Source organism: Amphiprion ocellaris, chromosome 7 (genome assembly GCF_022539595.1).
Source record: "Amphiprion ocellaris isolate individual 3 ecotype Okinawa chromosome 7, ASM2253959v1, whole genome shotgun sequence".
Lineage (NCBI taxonomy): Eukaryota > Metazoa > Chordata > Actinopteri > Pomacentridae > Amphiprion > Amphiprion ocellaris.
Genome location: NC_072772.1, coordinates 27,265,718 through 27,287,563, shown reverse-complemented (window position 1 = coordinate 27,287,563; position 21,846 = coordinate 27,265,718). Strand labels below are relative to the sequence as shown.

The window sequence follows — 21,846 nt, the reverse complement described above, 5'->3', positions numbered from 1 at the left end:
AGCTGCATGTTACTGTCTTTTAGGAACTTTATTGCACAATGGCTGTGCCTTGTGTTGAATTTTCTGTTACTCACCACCAGAAGGAAGACTGGTACAAGTGGCTCCATTGCGGCAAGGCTGTTGCAGGCAGGCATCAGGATATAGGACGCAGCCCAGCTTTAACTCTGTCAGTCCCACCACCTCTGCATATTGTGAACGTTTGTTCTGCAGCGGCAGCTCATTGTTGTTCAGCATGATTGAGTCCAGGCATCCTTGGAAACCCTCAAGCACCCGATGGTCCTTCTGAGAGCCCATGAGGCTGCGAGAGTTGGGAGGCTGCACCTGACAAGAGAGGCATTATAATTTCTTGCATGTTGATATAACATGCTTTCAGTGCTCTGCTACATTTTCATTTCAAATTAAAAAAGTGGCACTGAACATGATGTAAATCTATGCTTTGTTGAGATGTTCTTACATAGTAAAAATGATTTGTATTTGTACGTGTATGTAACATTGAAGTTCCTTTTATCAGATATCTCTTGAGTTGCTGTCAGAGGAAATTACTCACTTTCAGGATTAATGCTGACAGTCTATCTAAATCATTGTCAAGATGCTTCCTGTCTAGACCACATGTAGATGTGGTCTAAACAACTTGTTGCGTAATAGTGTTATTGAATGATTCAACATTCTTCAAAACTAACTAAACTAACTCTGTCAACTAAAACTTAATCAACATCAAGAACCAATATTAAAAGTTGAGTAAGCCATTGTATTGGACTGTACACTTTCTGCCAAATTCAACCAATATCCTCTCATGGTTCACTAGCAGTCAATGATCTGCACTTACATAGTGTTTTGTAGACCTGACTGAAGTTCTACACAGTTGTTTACAGTGTGTTTCTCATTCACCCATTCTTATCCTTGCATGGCAGAGCTGCTATGCAAGGCACTCACCTGCCATTGGTAGCAATTTGGGGTTCAGCCAACTGCAAGACTTTTCCAGTAAACATAATGTGCTGAGCAAGAGTCAGATTGTATTTACACCACAGCATTGGACAGACCATAACTATATCCTCTAAACCTTCATGAACAAACATGTCCACAAAAACAAGTAAAAAATATAGTCAGACTTTAAATGCTGCTGTAATCAAACCACTACTGAGAAAGCCTACTTTGGATCGAGGTGAGATGTTTAAAGGACAGTTCATTCTCGAAAACCATCTTAAGCTATTCTGCAGAGAAAATGGGCCATAATTTCGCCATAGCAATATATATATATATATATATATATATATATATATATATATATATATATATATATATATATATATATATATATATATATATATATATATATATATATCAGCGTTTCCTCTAGGATTTTTTTCAGCAGTGGCGGCAGGCTCACCGGGGAGCTAAACACACAGACATTGGGATCTTTCGTGAGAGCAGGGGGCAGCTGGAGAAAAATCTAGAGAGGTGGAGGAAAATCCTGAAAAGCAGAGGATAGAAGATGTGTATGAATGAGAGGGACCCAAGGAGGGTGTGAAAAAGAAATGAAGTGTGTGCAAGCAGGTTGAAGCAGGTGGAGAAAAGTGTCAGGTGTGATGTGTGATAAAAGAGTATCAAGAATGAAAGGGAAGGTGTACAAAACAGTGGTGAGACCAGTGATGTTGTATGGCTTAGAGACAGTGGCACTGAGGAAGAGACAGGAGGCAGAGCTGGAGGTAGCAGACATGAAAATGTTGAGGTTCTCTTTCGGAGTGAACAGGATGATGTATTACACCTTTGAAACCTTAGCCAGGTTGCACAAAATGCTTTACATTGTGTTTGTCATTCACCTATTCACACATACACCCACACACAATTATATGGCACATCTTGGGGTGTACTGTCTTGCGTATGCACACTTTGGCACATGGAATGGCTGGTTATTAAACCCGCGACAGTCACCACTTTTATGGCACATGAGGGTGTCACGTTTCTCTTTTTGTCAGCTTAGAATTTGATAGGGAGACTTCTGGGGCATACATGATGGTGGTGTTCACCAACGCAGTTTCTTAACTGTCCTCGAAGTGGTTCTTTTGTATGTCTATTTTGTTTGCTTGTCTGTCGAACAATGACTGATCTAAAACTGGTAAGATTTGTCATTGGGACATTGTGAATGAACTAGACTTCATCAGGAGTTACAATTACAACCCACTGAAGACTGCTCACCTAGTGGGGTCCCACTGGATCACCACACCAGAAAGAAGATGTCCTCTGGTGTCCGGTGTCTTCATCTGCACAACTGACTTCCCCTTTGTCCCTTAGTTCTGCCCCTAGTTATGCTGCTATAGGCCTAGGCTGCTGGGGGACCTCTCTTGATACACTGAGCCTTCCTTTATCTACCATTATATTTAATATATATACCATTATTGCATTACACCCACTCTGTTTCTCCCTGTGTCCTTTCTTCAAGTGTCTCTGGTCCCAGAGCTGGATGCTAGATGCTTCAGATCTGTGGTTGCTGTTCTACCAACTGGCCTAGTCTCCACCTGTGGGATGCTGCTGCTGACCTTCCTCCAGCCCACTGCTTCCAGCTGCCCATTTCCACCAGTCGACTCTGCATCACCCTCACTATAGTTGATATGCTCGTCTACATACTGTTTGAGTTTTACTACCAGCTATATATGTAGTATATTTATGCCAGAGCCGTACATCTTAACAGTAGACTATGAATCAATTTCAATGCTAGCTTGTACTTTGTATGTATCATCTAGCTTATCATACATGTATCCAACTGTGTTATATGTTCCTTGTTCCCCACCCCCCTCTTCTCCTATCCCTCCCCCTCTACCCCTCTACCCCTCTACCTCTCTACCCCTCTACCTCTATCCCTCTACCCCTCTACCTTTGTCTCTCTACCTCTTCTGTCCCTCTCAACCCGCCCGGCCAGCAGGCAGATGGGTCCCCCCACATAAAGACCTGGGTTCTGCTCAAGGTTTTTTTTTCCCTGTTAAAAGGGTGTTTTCCTTGCCACTGTCGCCTTTTGGCTTGCTCCGGGGGTCAGGCATATGGGTTCTGTAAAGCGTCTTGAGACAGTTTGACTGTAACTGGCACTATATAAATAAAATTTAATTGAATTGAATTGAATTGAATTGAATTGAATTGAATTGAATTGAATTGAATTGAACTGAATTGAACTGAATTGAATTGAAGATGCAGCATCAGGAAAGGAGGTTGAAGCGAGGCTGCTGGGTTGGCATTCAAACCAGGCAAAAGAAGGACCCGCACAGACCTACACTACCCAGCTTCTTCCTGACCAACACCAAACTGCCCAGCAACAGAACTGCTTCAATATGGTGATAATCACTTAATGACTTCATGCAAGGATTCCTGCCGAAGCTTTGATATTAGCAGGCTGCAGGGTGCATGAGGTTGACAGAAATGGCACCTCTGGTAAGAGCAGAGAAGGGCTATGCATCTACTCTAAAAACAAGTGCTGTACAAATGCAACAGTCGTTGAAAGCCACTGTTCACCAGAAGCCTGTTACATTAAGACGCTGGCTTTTTTAAGTGCTACAGGAATTCACTGTTGTTATTGGTCCTGGCTGTGTACTTTCCACCTTGTGCTAACATCAAGGCAGCACAGAACATCTTGCTGACAGTCATCAGTCAACACACATGCAGATTGAATAAGGACTGCGGTCCCATCACTCCTCCTGAATTTCAACACCGGAGCCCCCGGGGTTCAGTGCAAAATCCTAGGAATACAGTCATTAGGTGGGACTGATACAAAACCACAATGAGTCTATCTACAGGGATGAAGTCCAAAAACTGACTGCATGGTGCTTTGAAAAGAACTTGGTACTCAATCCCTCATAAAACCATGAACTAACAATCGATTTCAAATTTTCTCAGGAGTGGCACACTCCACCTTTAACATTGGTAGTGTAAGCACTACAGCAACTCACAGACTCTGATCACAAATCCAAAGACTGGGCATGACAGAGATCAGCCATAACACTGAAACTACTGACAGGTGAAGTGAATAACACTGACCATCTCATAACAATGCAATGTACTGTTGGGAATCCTTGGATCCAGGCTTTCATGTTGATGGTACTTACAAAGTACCATTCACCTGAACATTGCTGCAGACCAATAACACCTCCCTGTAGCAACAAAACTTCCACATGGCAACAACTTCCCCGTGCAGAACAACGTGCCCTGCCACAGTGCAACAACTGCACAGGAACAGCTCAAGGAACATGGAAAGAGTCCATGTTGCCCCAAATGTGTTAGTTCCCTGTCAACTCAAGCATTCACAGGATGTACCAGAGCGAGCCTGATCCACTGAGGCCCCACATTACAACCACAGGATCCAAAGGATCCGCTGCCTATATTCTGCTGCCAGATACCACCGGACAACACCAGAGGTCCCATGTCTCTTCTGTGAATATTCAGAGCCATTTTGGGGGCATTGGAGAGGCCTACACAATATTAGGCAAGTGGTTTTAATGTTTTGGCTAATCAGTGTATGTCCAACATTTTTCTAGTAGCCATCAGAAGTGTCTTCTATTTTCTACTACAAAACAAGCTCTGCCAATTAGATGATGTGCTATGTTGATTAAAATGAAGCTCTTGTCTTCTATTTTCTACTACAAAACAAGCTCTGCCAATTAGATGATGTGCTATGTTGATTAAAATGAAGCTCTCGTGTCACTAAAACCCCATATGCCAACTACAGCTCCTCATGAACTGACCAGTGCTCCAAAGTAGATAGTTCTGTCTGGAGTGAGAGGTTGTACAAATGATGATCCATGGCGTTGCTCAACGTAGCTGTCATCCAGCGCCAGGCTGATAAAGTTGTGATTCAGCTCCAGCGCCACCGTGTGCCAGCTTCCATCATTGATGCGACTACCAGAGATTCCCAAAATGTCGTGACTGCTACCACTTCCGCCTCCAGATGCACCAAGACCACAGGACATCTGGAACCACAGTTTCCCCTCCTCCAGCTGCTCAAACACACAGACACACACAGATACCGGCATTCAGTCAGGCTTTTTACTTACCAAAGGAAAAATCCTTTTGTCAACAGCATGTCTACTATCAGACTATCAGTTGGAATGTGTTGTTGGGATTATTTCCGAGTAAAGCACATATCCAAAACTTTCCTTTCCTTTAATTAGCTGCTATGACACAGCAAGTACACACAGTTGTTTGTTTGTTTGTTTGCTTGTTTGTTTGTTTGTTTGTTTGTTTGTTTGTTTGTTTGTTTGAACTAGTATTGGTCTCAAATTACCATTACAAGACTAGCAAGGATGTCAAGTGTTAGTATTACAAAAAATAACTGTTTGACTAATACTACAAAACTACAAAGCAAAAGGATCATAGTTGGAAAACTAAACTACTTAACAAAAGTGCCATCATTTCCGAAGGTGGAGAAATTTTATCTAATTACATAAATCTTGTCATTCAGCATTTCTTTCACAAATTTCAAGATTTAATGTTTTAAAGTATTGTTACAAAAATGCGAGGATTGTCTAATTAGTCGGAGTCATGCCTGGGAGTTAAGGCAATTTTCTCATGACCTCAGCAATCACAATTAGTGATTCATATCTTACAATTACATCTGGTAAATGTAATAACTTAATAGACTTAATAATTCGAATAACATAAACTTTAGTTTAAAAAGGTGTTATATACATTGTATACCAAATTACTTACATTTTCTTAATTTCTCTCAGTCTGTTCTTTGAACAGCCCACAAAAGACAAAGCAGCAGTTTTACACCCTTGGTGATTGAGCACTGATCTGACACATGGCTTGACAAGCACCTTTGCGTGAATTGTGTTACTCATCTAGTAGAAACATAAATCTCTTTACACCGTCAAATGATGAAATCATTATATCTTACAATGAAAACTTGGCTTACAGATAGTGTAATGTTAGGGTATGGTTAGGGTTAGATAAGAAGTGGTGATGGTTAGGGTGAGGGTTACTCTCCAGAAAATGAGTGTAAGTGTAATATCATTTGAAGTGATGGAAACATTATTGTATGTGGAAATATATACCTTAAGTATAGTGCAGGGCTCAGTGTGTGTGTACATGATGATTCCTCGGCTCTGCAGTGTTCTGATTCTTAGGCTGAGTTTCATCTCCTTCTGCATCCGGTCAGACAGTCTGTACTTGATGTAGCTGTTACCTGAGAAACTCAGAGACGAATGACCTACACCCAGAACAATGCACTCTGTTATACATCACTCTCAGCTCCCACTAAAACCAAAAGCACCCTCTAATCACAGACCTATGGCCACGCATATGTTGTATCTGCTCTTAATAGGTGGAAAAGCATTTTTCCATTTAAAAGCATGGATTTCATATAGAATTTTCACAGAGACTTTAAATCTTACAGACACACCTGCACACTCTCCCAGTTTGCCTGGTGGACACTGGCAAGCATAGCGCTCTCTGGTAGCCTCCACTGATACACACTGCATGTCTGCTGGACATGGCTGGTCCTCACACTGTTCTGACAGGACAGCACAGCTGGCATCTATATACACATACACAGGGACAGAAAAAAATACATTTAGACTATCATTTAAAACATGAATTGACAGCTTGAGAGCCTTGAAAGAAAAAAGAAAGGAGGGAGGGCAATAAATAAAGCAACTTGTCGCTCTAAACGTTTTTCTAAAATTTTGTTGCTATGAAAATCGTCTGTTCAGACCTGGCCTGTTTCATGTCTTACTATATTGCTGCTTGCAGTTTTCCACACCAGTAGGTAAGCCCTCATCTTAACCAAATCACATTTGAGACTGACTGTGTTGAGTTATGAAACTGTTACCATTAATCTCAAATCAGCTAACACCTGTTAGGTATAACAAGCACATTGTTTTGATTAATCGATTAATGTCACGACCGCTGCAGGTGGTCGGCATGTATGAGATGAGCTGCAGCAGCACACCTGCATCTCATCTCATCATGATACACTATAAAGACCGACGCTGCACTGAAGGCAGCGTCGGATCATCCTGCCTGCTGTTGTCTCGCCACGGTGCGACACTTTACTGTCGGAGCAGCCTGCCTTTCCCCCCCCAGCCGTCCTCCAGGTGGGAGGACGTGGACCCCGGACAGCTCCGGTCGACCTGGCCGCTCGACATTGCAGATTCGGCGTCATTCCTAGCCGCCACTGTCGCGCTCCGCTGAGCATCGTGAGCGCCAGCGCATGCCTTCCCCGACTGCCACCCCCGGGAGCCTGCCTTCCCCCTTCCCTCACCAGTAGTGAGTTTGTTGGCTTGAATGGCATTGATTGTTTAATTTGTTAATAAAACCCTGCCTGATTTTTCCATCTGTCTGCCACCTGCTCTGTGTGCACTCACCTTGGGTTCATTTTTAACCCCAAACCATAACAATTAATGTTGACAACACAACTATGATGGGAAAAATAATCTTTTCAAACATTTATTTCAGACATTACCACCTATTTTCCATGACACTGCTTTGATATTAATACTTTTATTAGACCCTTTTTGTCAGAAAAATAATGAACAAAGCCCCCAAAGACCCCAAAGTCAATGGCAATGCAGGCAAAAAAATTAGTTTATTTTCCAAAGCAAGCAAGTAAATAAAGCTCTGATAAGCTCCAGTAAAAACCCTTTGGCCTTCCCTAGTGCATACTGATCCTATATCATGTCCCAAAAATTAATTCACCTCACTGAATAACATGTTTGATGTTTGTCACCTAAAGGGGTTACATCTGGTCAATCAGGTATTGTTTGATTGTTTGTCTGGTAAAACTGTCAGGTCCCAATATATAAATTTCTTGCTTGACTAAAATGCATTACACTCACAACCAGACTTGGGAAGTGTTGTTACCATGGCCAAGAGTAAGGGTGGAAAAGCTACTCTTTCAGAGTCTGAGATTCGTGCACAGGCCATTGCTCTTCAAAATGCAGGAAAAACTTGTCAGCAGGTAGCTCAAGCCCTTGCAGAAGTATCTGCAGAAATGGTGGCAAAGGTACAACAAAGGAGGATCCGTTAAAACTTGCCTCGCTCAGGACGTCCACCTGGCCGAACTGTAAGAACCAAGGAACTGATGAGAAAGGCTGAGGGTCAAAGACACCAGTCATGCTGACGACTCAGTCAGAGGCTGAAAAACCTTGGAGAAGATGTTTCTGAGAGCACTGTGCATCGTTATTTCACAGAAGGGGGCTATGCCCACTTCAGGTCTCTCAGAGCTGCACACTGTACCTCAAGGTACCACTTTTCATGCATAATATTATACCATCAACATTCTAGAAAAGGTATTACTTCCAGTTTTGGCCATTAGGAAAAAAATCAGGGCCTATGACTGAACGGAAAATGTTAAACAGATGTTCGAAATTAGTATTTATGCAAGATGGTGCTCCTGCTCACACTGCCATATGACTCAGCAATGGTGTTCTGAGCATCTATCTGGCTTTCTGCACAAGGAGGAATGGCGACCAAACTCCTCTGACCTCAACTCAGGTGAAAACTTCTGGGGAATCCTGAATAGCCACATCGCTGCCAGTCCACCACTGACCACCATCAAACAGCTCAGCTCTAGGGCTGTGCGGGAGTGGAGGAAGATAGAACTCTCCACACTCAAGAACCTCGTACATTCCATGCCTGAAAGACTGAAAGCCATGGTCAAAGGGGTAAATAATGGTTATTGAATAAACTGATTATATTGCATATTCAGTCTTTGAGCTTTGTTTTTCTGGGGAGAACAAACTTTTGGGACTCGGTGTACACCTGCCAGTCTAGTTATACAATGTGCCCATAGTGTAACCCTGCTCTTAAAAAACAAAAAATAAAAGACTAGATTATAAAAACATTTTAAAAATCATTTTAAAGCGACTACTATTAACTGAAAATGTTCCATGTGTTCATTATCCTTTCACTCTATATAATGCTTAGCTAGAGACAAAAAGTAAAAAGGGCGGTGCTGTCTGTGATTGCTCTGCACACATGCTTTTTCATCAACTGCTCATGCAGCAGTTGTACTCGTGCACTTGGTCTCGGCACATTCCAATATTTTAGATGATTGTGGACAAAGAGATGTTAGCTGAGGTTTATTTTTGGGGGGAATGTGCACTTTGACCACATCATCGTTGATCTCATTACAGTGCTTAGTTGCTTCAGTTCTACATACTGTAATGTTCATATTTGTATGTTTTTCAAGAATTGCTGGTTCAAATGACAAAGACGAAGTTCTTAAATGACTTTTGTCCGATAGCACTCACTTCCTTGGTTATAAAAACCTTGAGAAAATTATCAAAAATGTGACTATATATAGGGGAATATATTTGACAAACTAAATGTTGAATCACTGAAGGCTTGTATTGTTATTGCAAACTAAGAAAGCTCAGTGTCAACTCCTTTTTTATGGAAATGTTTATTCTAGTTTTATTACTCTGCCAAGGAACCTGGCAGAGTTATGTGACGATTTGCGTTGGTTTGTCTGTATGTTTGTCTGTCTGTTAGCAACATTACTCAAAAATGGACTAACGAATTTGGATGAAATTTTCAGGGAAGGTCAGAAATGACAGCAGGACCAGCTGATTACATTTTGTCAGTGATGTGGTTTAAAGTCTAGATCCACGGATTTGTTAAAAATTTCTGTATCTTTGTGAGATAGTGGCACGGTGGAACACTGAACACAATTCCTTTATTTTTTGTGTAGACAAAGCATTTGGGTTTGATGTCAAAAGATGAATATGAGATAAGGGACCAACATTTCAGCTTTTATTTACAGTTATTTTCATCTGGATCTCATACACAACTTAGAAGATATCATTATTTGTAATGGAACACCAAATTTTTAGGAGAGCAAAAGTATTGGAACAGACAGACTTAAAAACAGATTAAAGTGAATGAGACTTAATATTTAGTTGCAACTCCTTAGCTTGCAATGAGTGCATCAAGCCTGTGACCCATTGACATCACCAAACTTTTGCATTCCTCTTTTATGATGCTTTTCCAGGCTTTCACCACAGCCTCTTTCAGTTGTGTGTTTTGGGGGGTTACTCCTTTCAGTCTCCTCTTTACCAGGTAAAGTGCATGCTCTATAGAGTTTAAGTCTGGAGATTGACTTGGTCAGTCTAAAACCTTCCATTTCTTGCCCCTGATGAACTCCTTTGTTGTTTTGGTAGTGTGTTTTGGGTCATTATCTTGCTGCACAATGAAGGATCTCCCAATCAGTTTGGTTGCATCCCACTTTAAACTGGCAAACAAAATGTTTCTGTAGACTTCTGAGTCAATTTTGCTGCTACCATCATGTGTTACATCATCAATGAAGATTAACAAGCCCGTCCCAGAAGAAGCCATGCAAGCCGAAGCCATGACAATACCTCCACTCTGTGTTCCACAGATGAGCTTGTACTTTTGGGATCATGAGCAGATTCTTTCTTTCTCCAAAGTATATCCTTTCCATCGGTTTGGTAAAGGTTCATCTTTGTCTCATCAGTTTATAAAACTTTGTCCCAGAATTTTTGAGGTTCATCTCTGTACTTTTTGGCAAACTCCAGCCTGGTCCTGCCTCAGGAGTTTACTGCTGTCCTTGTTACTGCTGTGAACAACCAGATGCTTATAACTTGGCCCAAGGACTGTTACATGACACTGTTAGCAATCAGCAGAATTTGTATCTGGAAGCTGTCCACATCATAGCAGAGGATCTGAGCCATGATGATTTGAAAACAGTACTCTCCAAACTATACCAACATGTTAAATGTGCTACAAGGGGTAAAAACACACTGGATAAAGTCTATTCCAGTATAAAGCTTGGTTTTAGGGCAAGACATTACCACATCAGGGTCAGTCAGACCACATGTCCCTACTCGCACCCCCCACAAAAAGAGTGCTCCTATCACATCCAGAACTGTTAAGACCTGTCACGAAGGTGCCTCTCAAGTAACTACAGGACTACTTTGCGACAACAAATTGGTCTGTGTTTGAACATCAAGACCTGGGGCAGTGTATAACAGCAGTTTTGTATTACAAAAAGCCTGGATACATCTATCCACAGTAATGACAGACAGTCATCACTACTGTGGACAGACGCATCACTACTGTGGACAGGTGCATCCGGGTTTATCCTAACAGACTAACCTGGATGGCACAAGATTTGCAGTGCCTGCTGAGGGAGAGGAACACTGCCTTCAGATCCAGTGACAGGGATCTGTACAGCCCTGCCAGAACCAACTTTAGGAGAGGAATCAGAGTGGCAAAAGCTGCTTGTAAGAGGAGGACAGAGGACTGTTTCAAGACCAATGACTTCAGGTGTGGCAAGGGGTCCAGCATATAACAAACTACTAGTCACCAGCAGCCTGTCAACTGACGATGGTGGCACCTAACTGGCGAAGCAGCTAAAACACTTCTTCGTTCGCTTTGAGATGCCATCAATCGAGATAGCCTCAACAAACCCACCAGTCCTCTGCAGCAAGACCCTCGCGGCAAAGGAGCACGAGGTGAGGGCGCATGCTCGGCACTGTGAACCAAAGGAAAGCATGGGCCCTGATCTTCTGACAGGTGCTGAAGGACTGTGCAGCTCATCTGACTGGGGTCCAAGATTTTTAACCAGTCCCTGAGTCAGGCCATTGTCCCCCCCTGCCTGAAGTCCTCCATCATTGTCCCACTCCCCAAGAAAATATTCATTAGCAGCTGAAATGATCACCGTCTAGTAGCACTGACACCCATTATCATGAAATGCTTTGAGAAATTGGTCCGTACCCACACCACCTCCAGCCATCACCCTGCTTTTAACCCTCACCAGTTCGCTTACAAGGCTAACAGGTTCACAGAGGACACCACAGCCACAGCTTTGCATGCTGCTCTGTCCCACTTGGAACAGCAGGGGAGCTATGCACGGCTTCTATTGGTGCACTTTAGTTCAGCATTTAATTCAGTCCTCCCGAACAGACTGGTGTCTAGTGCGACCTAGGATTATCTGACTCCGTCTGCCACTGGATCAGGTACTTCTTGAGTGATCAGTCCCAGATGATGAGAGTAGGCCCCCGTGTCTCTCAAGCCATCAACCTCAGCACCAGCTCCCTTCAAGGCTGTGTGCTGAGCCCCTACTCTACTCAATCGACATGCATGACTGCACCTCCACATACCCCAGCAACAGCATCATTAAGTTTGCTGATGATACCACCGTGATAGGGCTCATCTCAGGTGGGGATGAGCATGCATAATGGGATGAGGTGGATTGGCTGTCAGTGTGGTGCACAGACGATAAGCTCATCCTAACTAAGAGAAGATGAAGGAGATCATCCTAGATTTCAGGAGGACAACGGATATTCAGCCCCTGTACATTGGTGGGGATTGTGTCTAGAGCTGACCTGGAGTGCCAACACTAAAGACAGCATCAAAAAGGTACAGCAGAGACTCTACTTTCCAAGAACTCTCAGGGACAACAATCTCTCTCACAAACTGCTTCTGTCTTTTTATCGATGCTCAATGTAGAGCATTCGAACGTATCTGCGTGTGGTTTTCCAGCTGCACTGCAGCAGACAGAAGGCCCTCCAAACACTTGTCACTATGGCCCAGAGACTGCCTCTTCCCTTCACTGGAAGAATTTTACAAGTTCCACTGTCTCAGGAAGGCACAGTCCATTCTCAGGGATCCAACCCATCCTAGAAATTCACATTTTGAACTGTTACTCTCTGGCAGACTTTTCAGGACATCAAAGGCCAGAACAAACAGACTAAAAAATATTTTTATCCACACTGGAGCCCCTGGTAGAAGCCATTAGACTTAATCAATCTATCAGAGGGGTCATAATGGGTGGTCGGAAAAACAAATTGTTGATTTCCTGATCCTGATGTCAGAGCCACTTGTCTCTGTACCCCCATTGCTGGATTTAGTCCAATCTTTTTCAGGTATTTCAGGCTATAAAATCAACCTGGCCAAATCTGAGGTGATACCCTTATCCAAATACTGTTACAGAAGTACCTTTCAAAACTGGAAATTTCAATGGGTGCCAAAAAATTTAAAATACTTAGGTATTATTTTAAACTCAGGGCTAGAGAACAAGATACCTGACAATTTCGGTCCAATTCTCAACCAAATACAACTCCTTCTCAAAGGTTGGGACAAACTGCAGATCTCGTTATGGGAGAGAGTCCAGCCCATAAAAATGGTTATAGCCCCTAAATGGAATTATCTTCTAAGTCTGCTTCCTTTGAATGTATCTCCAACCAGTTTTCAATCAATTGACAAAATGTTTAGTCAATTTATTTGGGCTGGAAAAAGAGCTAGGATGAAATTAACAACATAAAAGGCAAAAAAAAAAAAAAAGATTGTTATGATCCTGCTCTAGCCCCTGCCCTTCTTCCTCCTCTTTTTTTCTCCTTTCTCCCTTGGTTCCTAATCTGTTTCTGTTTTGACCTGTCCCTTTGGCTCCCTCTGTCTGTCATCTCTCTCCCTCTTGTCTCTCATCCCTGTGTCTTGCTCTCCCTGCTCACCTGCCTGCACTCAGCTGATTATTGCAGGTGACTCACTTTGCAGTAATCAGCTCACCTGCCCTCAATATCACCTGCTCACTATTTAAACTCTGCTCAGTCACTCATTCCCTGTCGAACCATCGATTCTGTTACCCTCCTAGATACTGTTCCCCACCAAGCCTGCAATTTCCGGACTGTCTCAGCCCCATGGACTCTGCTGCTTTCCCCCTCCTGGATTCAGTTGTGTTCCTGTTTGTTTGTTCATGGATTTTCCCCAGCCTGTTTTCCCCTCGGTTGTCAGTTTCCCCATATTGTGAGTATCCCTCTCCAGCTTAGTTTTGTAATTCAGTTCAGTCTTGTAAACTTCCGTTTTTTTTTTTTTTTTGTGTATTCGTAGAGTTATAGTAGTTGGTTAAGTTCTGTTACCCCAGTTCAGTTCCCCACTAATGTATTGGTTCAGTTGTTGTTTAAATAAATCTTTCTGTTAATCACCTGTCAAGCCAGTTCTGTGTGTCTGCGCTTGGGTTCTCCTGCTTCCCTCGCCGTAACAAAGATAATGGGGGGGCTGGGACTTCCTAATGTGCAGCTCTGCCAGGGAGCTTTCACAGGGGCTCAGACAGTCTCTCTTTTCTCAAACAGACAGAACAGACCTTTGTGGGTAGATATAGAGGAGGAATTGAATGCCCCATTCAGACCAGCAGACTATTTGAGCCAGTGTCCAAAAATTGATTTCCAGAACCCAATAATATCACATACTAAAAATATATGGCATCATATACACAAGAAGGAAGGCTCATCTCCCTTCCTGACAGAATCAGCTTCAATATGGAATAATCCAAATTAAAAAATAGAAGGAAAGGTGTTCTTTTGGAAAGACTGGCATGCTAGGGGGATCCAGTACATTGGATGTCTCTACCAGAACAACACCCTGAGAACATTCGATGAACTGAGAGAGCTCTACAATTTGCAGAGGAGAGACTTCTGGAGATTCCTGCAGCTTAGGGACTGTCGATCTAAGAAAATCCCGACAGGCAATAGGTTCCCTAGCCAATGCTCTTTATGCTCTAAATTGAAATTTTTGAGTAGCTGTCCACACCTGGCAGGTCAAATTTACAAATTTCTTATTGATCAATTTAGTGGTGCTACCATAGGTCTAAAAAATGTGTGGTAAAGGGACTTAAAGATAACATACAAGGATGAAGAGTGGAATAACTCACTGAAACATTTGCTAAAACCAATGAGAGATGTCGGGTCTAAACTAATTCAATTTAAAATATTTAACAGATTTGATTGGACACCGGCGAGAATGTATGGGACAGGAATGGGACGACTGGACCTCTGCTGGCAATGCCATACAGAGAGAGGTGATATTGTTCACATCTTCTATAGCTGGGGCTGCACAGTGGCGTAGTGGTTAGCACTTTCGCCTTGCAGCAAGAAGGTCCCTGGTTCGCGTCCCGGCTTTCCCGGGATCTTTCTGCATGGAGTTTGCATGTTCTCCCTGTGCATGCGTGGGTTCTCTCCGGGTACTCCGGCTTCCTCCCACAGTCCAAAAATATGCTGAGGTTGATTGATTACTCTAAATTGCCCGTAGGTGTGAGTGTGAGAGTGATTGTTTGTCTATATATGTGGCCCTGCGACAGACTGGCGACCTGTCTAGGGTGTCCCCTGCCTTCGCCCGAGTCAGCTGGGATAGGCTCCAACCCCCCCCCGCGACCCTAGTGAGGATTAAGCGGTGTATAGATAATGGATGGATGTTCTATAGCTCTCCGAGCCTAGCTACCTACTGGCAGAGAGTCATGGTGAAGATCAGTAGCAGTGTGGGAACAGGGGTTGATTTTACTCCTGCTCTTTGCGTCCTGAACAGTCTAAAAGGAAACAAAAGGATGGACAGGAAGAAAGCTGATGTGGATAAAGGTTGCCCTTACTACAGCTAAGGGGGTCACGCTGAGGCATTGGAGGGCGGACTGCAGCCCTGCCTATTCTGAATGGCTCACTGCCCTGGCAGAAACTGCCTCTTATGAGAGACTCATATACAAAATAAATGGGAATATAGACACCTATGCAGAAATCTGAAAGCTGTTCCGAACACCAGGGAATCTAACTTAAATGATACGTGACATATATATGAAGCAAAACCTAGCTGAAAGTACAGTATGTTTGACTGGCGGGATGGGAATTTGGGTAGGGAGAAAATTGTTTCCTTCCAGACATGCTTGATATTATATTATTTATCATATTGTTTTTTGTTTGCTTGTTTGTTTTGATTTTTCTTTTTCTCAGCTGGCTGTTTAGTTATCTCCTAACTTGTCATGTACTCATAAATATAATTATAAATTGTGCATATAATTCTACATTAGGGGCTGCGCAGTGGTGTAGTGGTTAGCACTTTCGCCTTGCAGCAAGAAGGTCCCTGGTTCGCGTCCCGGCTTTCCCGGGATCTTTCTGCATGGAGTTTGCATGTTCTCCCTGTGCATGCGTGGGTTTTCTCCGGGTACTCCGGCTTCCTCCCACAGTCCAAAAATATGCTGAGGTTAATTGATCATTCTAAATTGCCCGTAGGTGTGAATGTGAGAGTGATTGTTTGTCTCTGTATGTAGCCCTGTGACAGACTGGCGACCTGTCTAGGGTGTCCCCTGCCTTCACCTGAGTCATCTCTGCTCTCCTGTGTTATGGATATTTCTGGAGGAAATAATAAAAAGTATAATTGAAATATATATATTTTTATGCAAGAGCCATAATTGCTCTAAACAATTTCAAATATTAACACAAAATATAAGTGCAATAACAATCACACATGCATGTCAGGCCTGCTCCTGCAGGCTCCAGATAGGGTTTTTTTTCCCCTTCCTCATTCTCTCCTGTTGCTCAGGTGTGCTCAGCATGGAGGCTGCAGTGGCAGGTGTTACCAATTCCAATCAGCAGAGTGGGAGCAGGTGGAGCCGAGCCAACCAGGATTTACCTTTGCCACAATAAAGCTGGACTCTACTCATCATTCTGTGTCGGATTGTGAAGAATCCTCTGTTAGTCTTTGCACTGTATACTTCTGCGCCCTGAACTCTTGGTAACCTCTCTCTCTGTTCTGTTCACTTAGTTTGGATTCCGTCCGTCTGGTCCTCCTGCTCCTGACTCATTTGGACCAAGGAACCCCTGGCAGCACATTCCCAACATCTTCAAGCCCAGGAATTCATCTGTTGCCGTTCTCTGTCTCCTGGACCCTCCATTCACCACATCCACCGTTGCAGTCTTTGGAACCACAGCCAACCTGAGCATCACTCACCACCTACCCCCCTCGTCTGGATGCACCCCTGGTCTCCCTATTCCCCTCTCATCTTTGTTCGGTCAGCTAAGTCACTGCACGAGCATTTCTGATGTCCAAATTGTTAGTACAGCTCATTTATTGAGAGTAGTCAGTCTTAGTATTATTTTTAGCTTGTCAGCTTTGTATATTTCTTGTGTAGCCTCGCTTCGTGTTGAGTTGTTTAGTGAGAGGTTTCCGTTTCCTAGTTTAGATCTCTTGTGCATTTTTCTCGCTTTATCAGCTTAGTACTTTTCTTGTGTTGTATAATTCAGCGAGTGGCCTCCGCCTCCTAGTTTAAGTTATTTTGTGTATGTACTCGCTGAATTAATTTCAGTTTCTCGTATGGCTATCTGGACTTTTTTTCGCTCTCCTACCTAGGTTATACCTACAGTGGGTCAGTTGTTTTTTGTAGCCTTTTGTTTACACGCCAGTCCCCTAAGGGAACTCCTGAGTTAGTTGAATTCCCGGTCGCTAGTATTGAATGTCATATCCGGTTGTAGTTTTCCGGCTTTGATTTGTAGTCCTTGTATCTAAAGTTTCTGAAAAATAAAGACTCTGTTTTGAACCTGATTGGTCTCCTCCTCATTCCTGCATCTGAGCCTCATGGAACCCGTAACATTGCAATAATCTTGGTGATGTGAAATGACTGTTAATGTGTGGATGAAATTTTTATTTTTTTTTAAATTCTCAGTTGTACTCCAGGGCACTTTAGGCACTGTTTTCTTTTCTTTTAATTTCATTTCTTTTATATTTTATTTTAGTTTTCACATTATTTAGCCTAGTCCTTTAACTTTTTTTCTACCTACACCTTCAGTTTTGCTGTACAATGACTATAAAGACATTCTATTCTGTTTTATTCTATTCTATTCTCTCAGCTTCACAGTTGCTTGTTTTTCACCCACAGACAGCTCTCTGGTTTTTGCGTTGGTTATGCCTCTAGCTATAGATGCAGCCTGCACAGGCAAAACCCAAATCTGAAACTGAACATAGACATTGAGCACTATTCATTGTTTGAATAATCAGTGTAATAGGGCACACCAGGTCAGCTGCACCGTGAATAGCTGCATAATTCATGTGATTATTTATCTTGGAATATTACAGCCTGCTGATGAATTTAATATACAGGAATCTAAGCAGAAGCTACTCCTGCAAAAACAAGATTTTAGAAGCTGAAACGCACATAAAGCAGTAAAATCTGATGACTAATACTCCATGATTGAATGTATTTGCCATTTTATTGTCTCAACACAACAGTAGTGATGGTAGTCAGTCACATGTTCCAATACTTTTGCTCACATGAAAAATGGGTGAGTTCAGACAAAAGGTGTTATCTTCTAAGTTGTGTAACAAATCCAGATGTAAATGCCTGGAATTAAAAGCTGAAATGTTAATCTCATGTCTCATATTCATCGTTAGATGTCAAACTCAAATGTTTACAGTCTACAGCAAAAGTAAAGGAATTGGCCTTACTGTTCCAATACTTTTGGAGGGGAGTGCATCTCACCCTGTTTTTTTTTTGTGTGTACTCCTGACTCTAGGATAAATTGCCACTTTGAGGTAATAAATATAATTTAGTTTCTTGAGGAATTTCTCCTTTTCTGCCTGGATTTTCTTTAGTCTCTATTTTCAGGTGGCCATTCATATTGTCCTCTGTATTATCTTTGACTCAATCCACATCTGTTCATCATGGAATTTCAAGTTTTAGTCATTACTACAGAACTGTTTGCAGTGAACATACTTTCTAACATATCAAAATTGCTTGCTGCCAGATTGGACTCCAGTACTTTGCCTTTTCCATTACATGTGCAACTGCTAATTGCTGCTCTTTGCTTAATTCATTTGTCAAACTATAAAGCGTTGCCTTTAAGGTTTTAGTAAAGTAGGCAATACATTTTTGACAGTTTTAAGATTTTTTAGCTTATTTTAATGAATATTTGGTTTACTATAATTATGGCTTTTTCTTCGAGTAATTGTACAAACAGATCCTCAATAGTTTTTGACGTCCATTTTTTTAGTATGTTAATCTTTGTTAATTGTATTCAGGGTTTCTAATTTTAGAGTAATTTATATGCAATTTTAGCATTAAGCAGAATGTTTACAATGCACTTTTACTATTAGTTCAGATACCAGTGATGCTGTACATGTTAGCTATGTGCTCTACTCAAGTTTCGTGTTTGACTTTCAACGGCGCAACCTCATTTCGCATATTGGGAAGGCTACAATTACAAATCATGGCATCAACCATTCTCTATTCTCTTTAATGCAGCTCCAACATAAACCAATGGGTAAAGTCATCTCTCTCGCAGTCTATGGCTAGACTGCAGAATGACAAAAAAGCCTGGGAACATAAGATTCTTTCACTTACCATTGCATGTGCAGTGTGAGGTCCGGTGGAAGCGAGGTGAGACAAAGCTGACCCGTGGTGTGCTGTATGTAGCCAGGTTATGTGAATCCAGAATGATGCTCTGTTCACACTGTGCCCCACGACACTCCAAGCCAGAACAGTTCTTATCAAGGATAGCTGACACTCTGAGCACCTCCTCCAGCTGCCGCCGTGATGCACTGAGTTTCTGGGTGAGGTAGGCTGCCTTGTAGTACCCACCCCCTGCTGTTTCTACAGTGACAAGCATATCCAGCTGTTGTGTCCCACCAACAGGCTGCAGACTGAGCAGGTGCAGGGCATCCTGTTGTTGCGATGCTGCAGCCTGCTGCAACACCTTTAACACACTCTTCAGGTGCACTGCCACAAAGTCTTGTGGTGCCACACTCTCGAAGCGCACTGTCACTGCTTCACGCAACATCTCTGGTGTCGCCTGCTCCACATGCACATTCACAGGTACAGGTACAGCAAAACGGCCATCACTAACACTGGCATTGAGAGAATATCTGCCTGCATCCAATCCACCCAGGGCAATGATCTTTCCATCACGAGGACTGATCTTAAATAGACTGCGCTGTGCTGGGGGGGCATGGCCAAAGGTCAATGCATCATAAGGGTCAGCATCAGTGGCGTGCAGTTGACCAATCACTCCACCAGGAAATTCATCCTCCATAGTGACAATATGAACTTCCAGGGGCAGCGCCACTGGCCGATGGAGGCTCTCCTCAATCACCCTGACCGTCAGCATGGAGGAGGAGGACATACGGGGCTTCCCCGAGTCTATAACCTAGAAGAGAACAGAGAACAAAAGGTCATAGGAAAAGAAAAAAAAAACTAACAGATGAATAAAGAAAAGGAAGGAAATGAGATGAAGGTGAAGAAGAAAGAAAAATGCACTTTGGTAACATCTCTGTTTTGTGTCATGTTTACATTTTATTTATTTTGTCAACACAGTTAGTGATTAGAGCACTCCTTGAGGTAGGTAGTACTGAGTACTTAGTACTGACCGCATTTAGTACACATTTCAATAAATTGTGATTGTTTACCTTTTGCTGCATTCTTTGTAATCTAGCCAGAGTAGATTTAAAAAAAAAAAATCTATATTTCTGTGCCATTATACCTGGATACTTATTTAATATTTTATGTACACAAGATTCATGCCGCTCCCCACCTCTGCCACATATAGACTAACCAAAAAACATAAATATATGTACCTATAATATTGATGCAACATATAGATGGGGATTGTGCAATCCCAGAGATGCTATCTGAGGATACTGTCCTGATGTCTGTGTAGCAGAATGCCAGTTCAGAAGATGAGGATTTTTCGACTGGGAGGAAGCCAGAGTACCCAGAGAGAGAAAACTGCCGCATGCACAGGGAGAACATGCAAACTCCATGCAGAAAGATCCCAGGCTGGGACGCGAATCAGGGATTCAATATATATAATATATTATCATTTAATTTTTTGGACAGTTTTGTGTACACTGTCAACTTTATCATGTGGATGGGTTGTGGATTGAACCACCAAACTTGCAATTTGTGGACAACCAACTCTACCACCTGGAACACGGCCACCTCTGCAGGTGTGAGATTAAGCAGCTGTTTAACTCTACCTGTATCTGAATAACATATTCAGTTGCCAGGTCCCGTCTGAACACTTGATTGGCAACCAGTGTTCCATCTTTCTCCAGCATAAACTCCCGGCCTTCATTTCCCGACAGGATACGGAAATCAAACGGCGGGCCATTGTGGGAGGAGTCCTGATCGATGACTGACAGTTGCAGGATGCTGGTGCCAATTGGCTTGTTTTCCTACCGAAAGGAGGGCAAGATAATTGTTCATTGTGTTTATCTAAGGTTCAGTGAAAGACAGCATAGAGTATTGAACATGGATTTAAACCTAGTCAAAATGTGGTTGTTTTTGCATACTTCTAGAACAGATCATGTTGGTCCATTTAAATGAAGACCTGCCAGATGAAACTAAATGGATCCTGTCCTGGAGATATGACCTGAACAACTAATTTTCCATTCAGTCCAGTTGTATTTTATGTTCTGATCTAATCAAAAACTAAAAGTCAAATTTTGCCTAAAGTTTTAAAATTAATTATATTCAAAATCTTAATGAGAACAGTCTCAATGGTTTGCTGTTACTGAAATCAGACCAAAATGGTGTTAGTCATTGATAAAAGTAATATGCCGCTCCCTATGGAAATATAAAATTTAGTCATTTTGCCCAGGAAATGCTGATAGCAAGATTGATATGAGTTAATTAAACTCCAACCAATCACTCTAATGTTAATTTTTGCTCAGTACAGTTTGTGTTACTATCCCTTCATTGCAGGCTGACAGAGAAACATAAGGATACAAACAGAGTTATTTATTTTTATTTAAGGTAAGATAAACAAAAAAAATCCTGAGAAAAATTCTTGACATTCTTGAAATTCTTTAAAGACTGTTATTTTAGATGGTTGAAGTTTTATTTAGCTTGAGGGTCACCATTTTGCATTTTTAAGCACTATTTAAATGTTTACCTATTAATAAACATCAAAATATAATGTTATTGTTAGCGTATATAAGAACATTTTTTCTGTTATAATTTGTTATCTGAAGACATGTTATATATTGTTACAACTATTGTTTATACCAGCTTCCACTAAAAAGTGCCCTTAATAAAGGTAAAGGTGTTAAGAAATATTTTAATTAACACTTAGATCCGTCTATTCTTGT

The 21,846-nt window shown here is 42.1% G+C and overlaps 1 protein-coding gene across 10 annotated transcripts in view; it reads right to left on the bottom strand.

The window, feature by feature from the left end:
* fat3a (FAT atypical cadherin 3a) overlaps positions 1-21,846 on the bottom strand; it is a 251,252-nt gene that overhangs the window by 27,472 nt on the left and 201,934 nt on the right. For all 10 annotated transcript variants that reach the window (XM_055012369.1, XM_035947739.2, XM_035947744.2 and 7 more), the window contains 6 exons: positions 20,734-20,931; positions 19,103-19,904; positions 6,386-6,520; positions 6,039-6,193; positions 4,728-4,979; positions 75-321 (listed from right to left, as the gene is read on the bottom strand). In XM_055012369.1, coding sequence (XP_054868344.1) covers positions 75-321; positions 4,728-4,979; positions 6,039-6,193; positions 6,386-6,520; positions 19,103-19,904; positions 20,734-20,931 — 1,789 coding nt within the window. The remainder of the gene's footprint in view (positions 1-74; positions 322-4,727; positions 4,980-6,038; positions 6,194-6,385; positions 6,521-19,102; positions 19,905-20,733; positions 20,932-21,846) is intronic.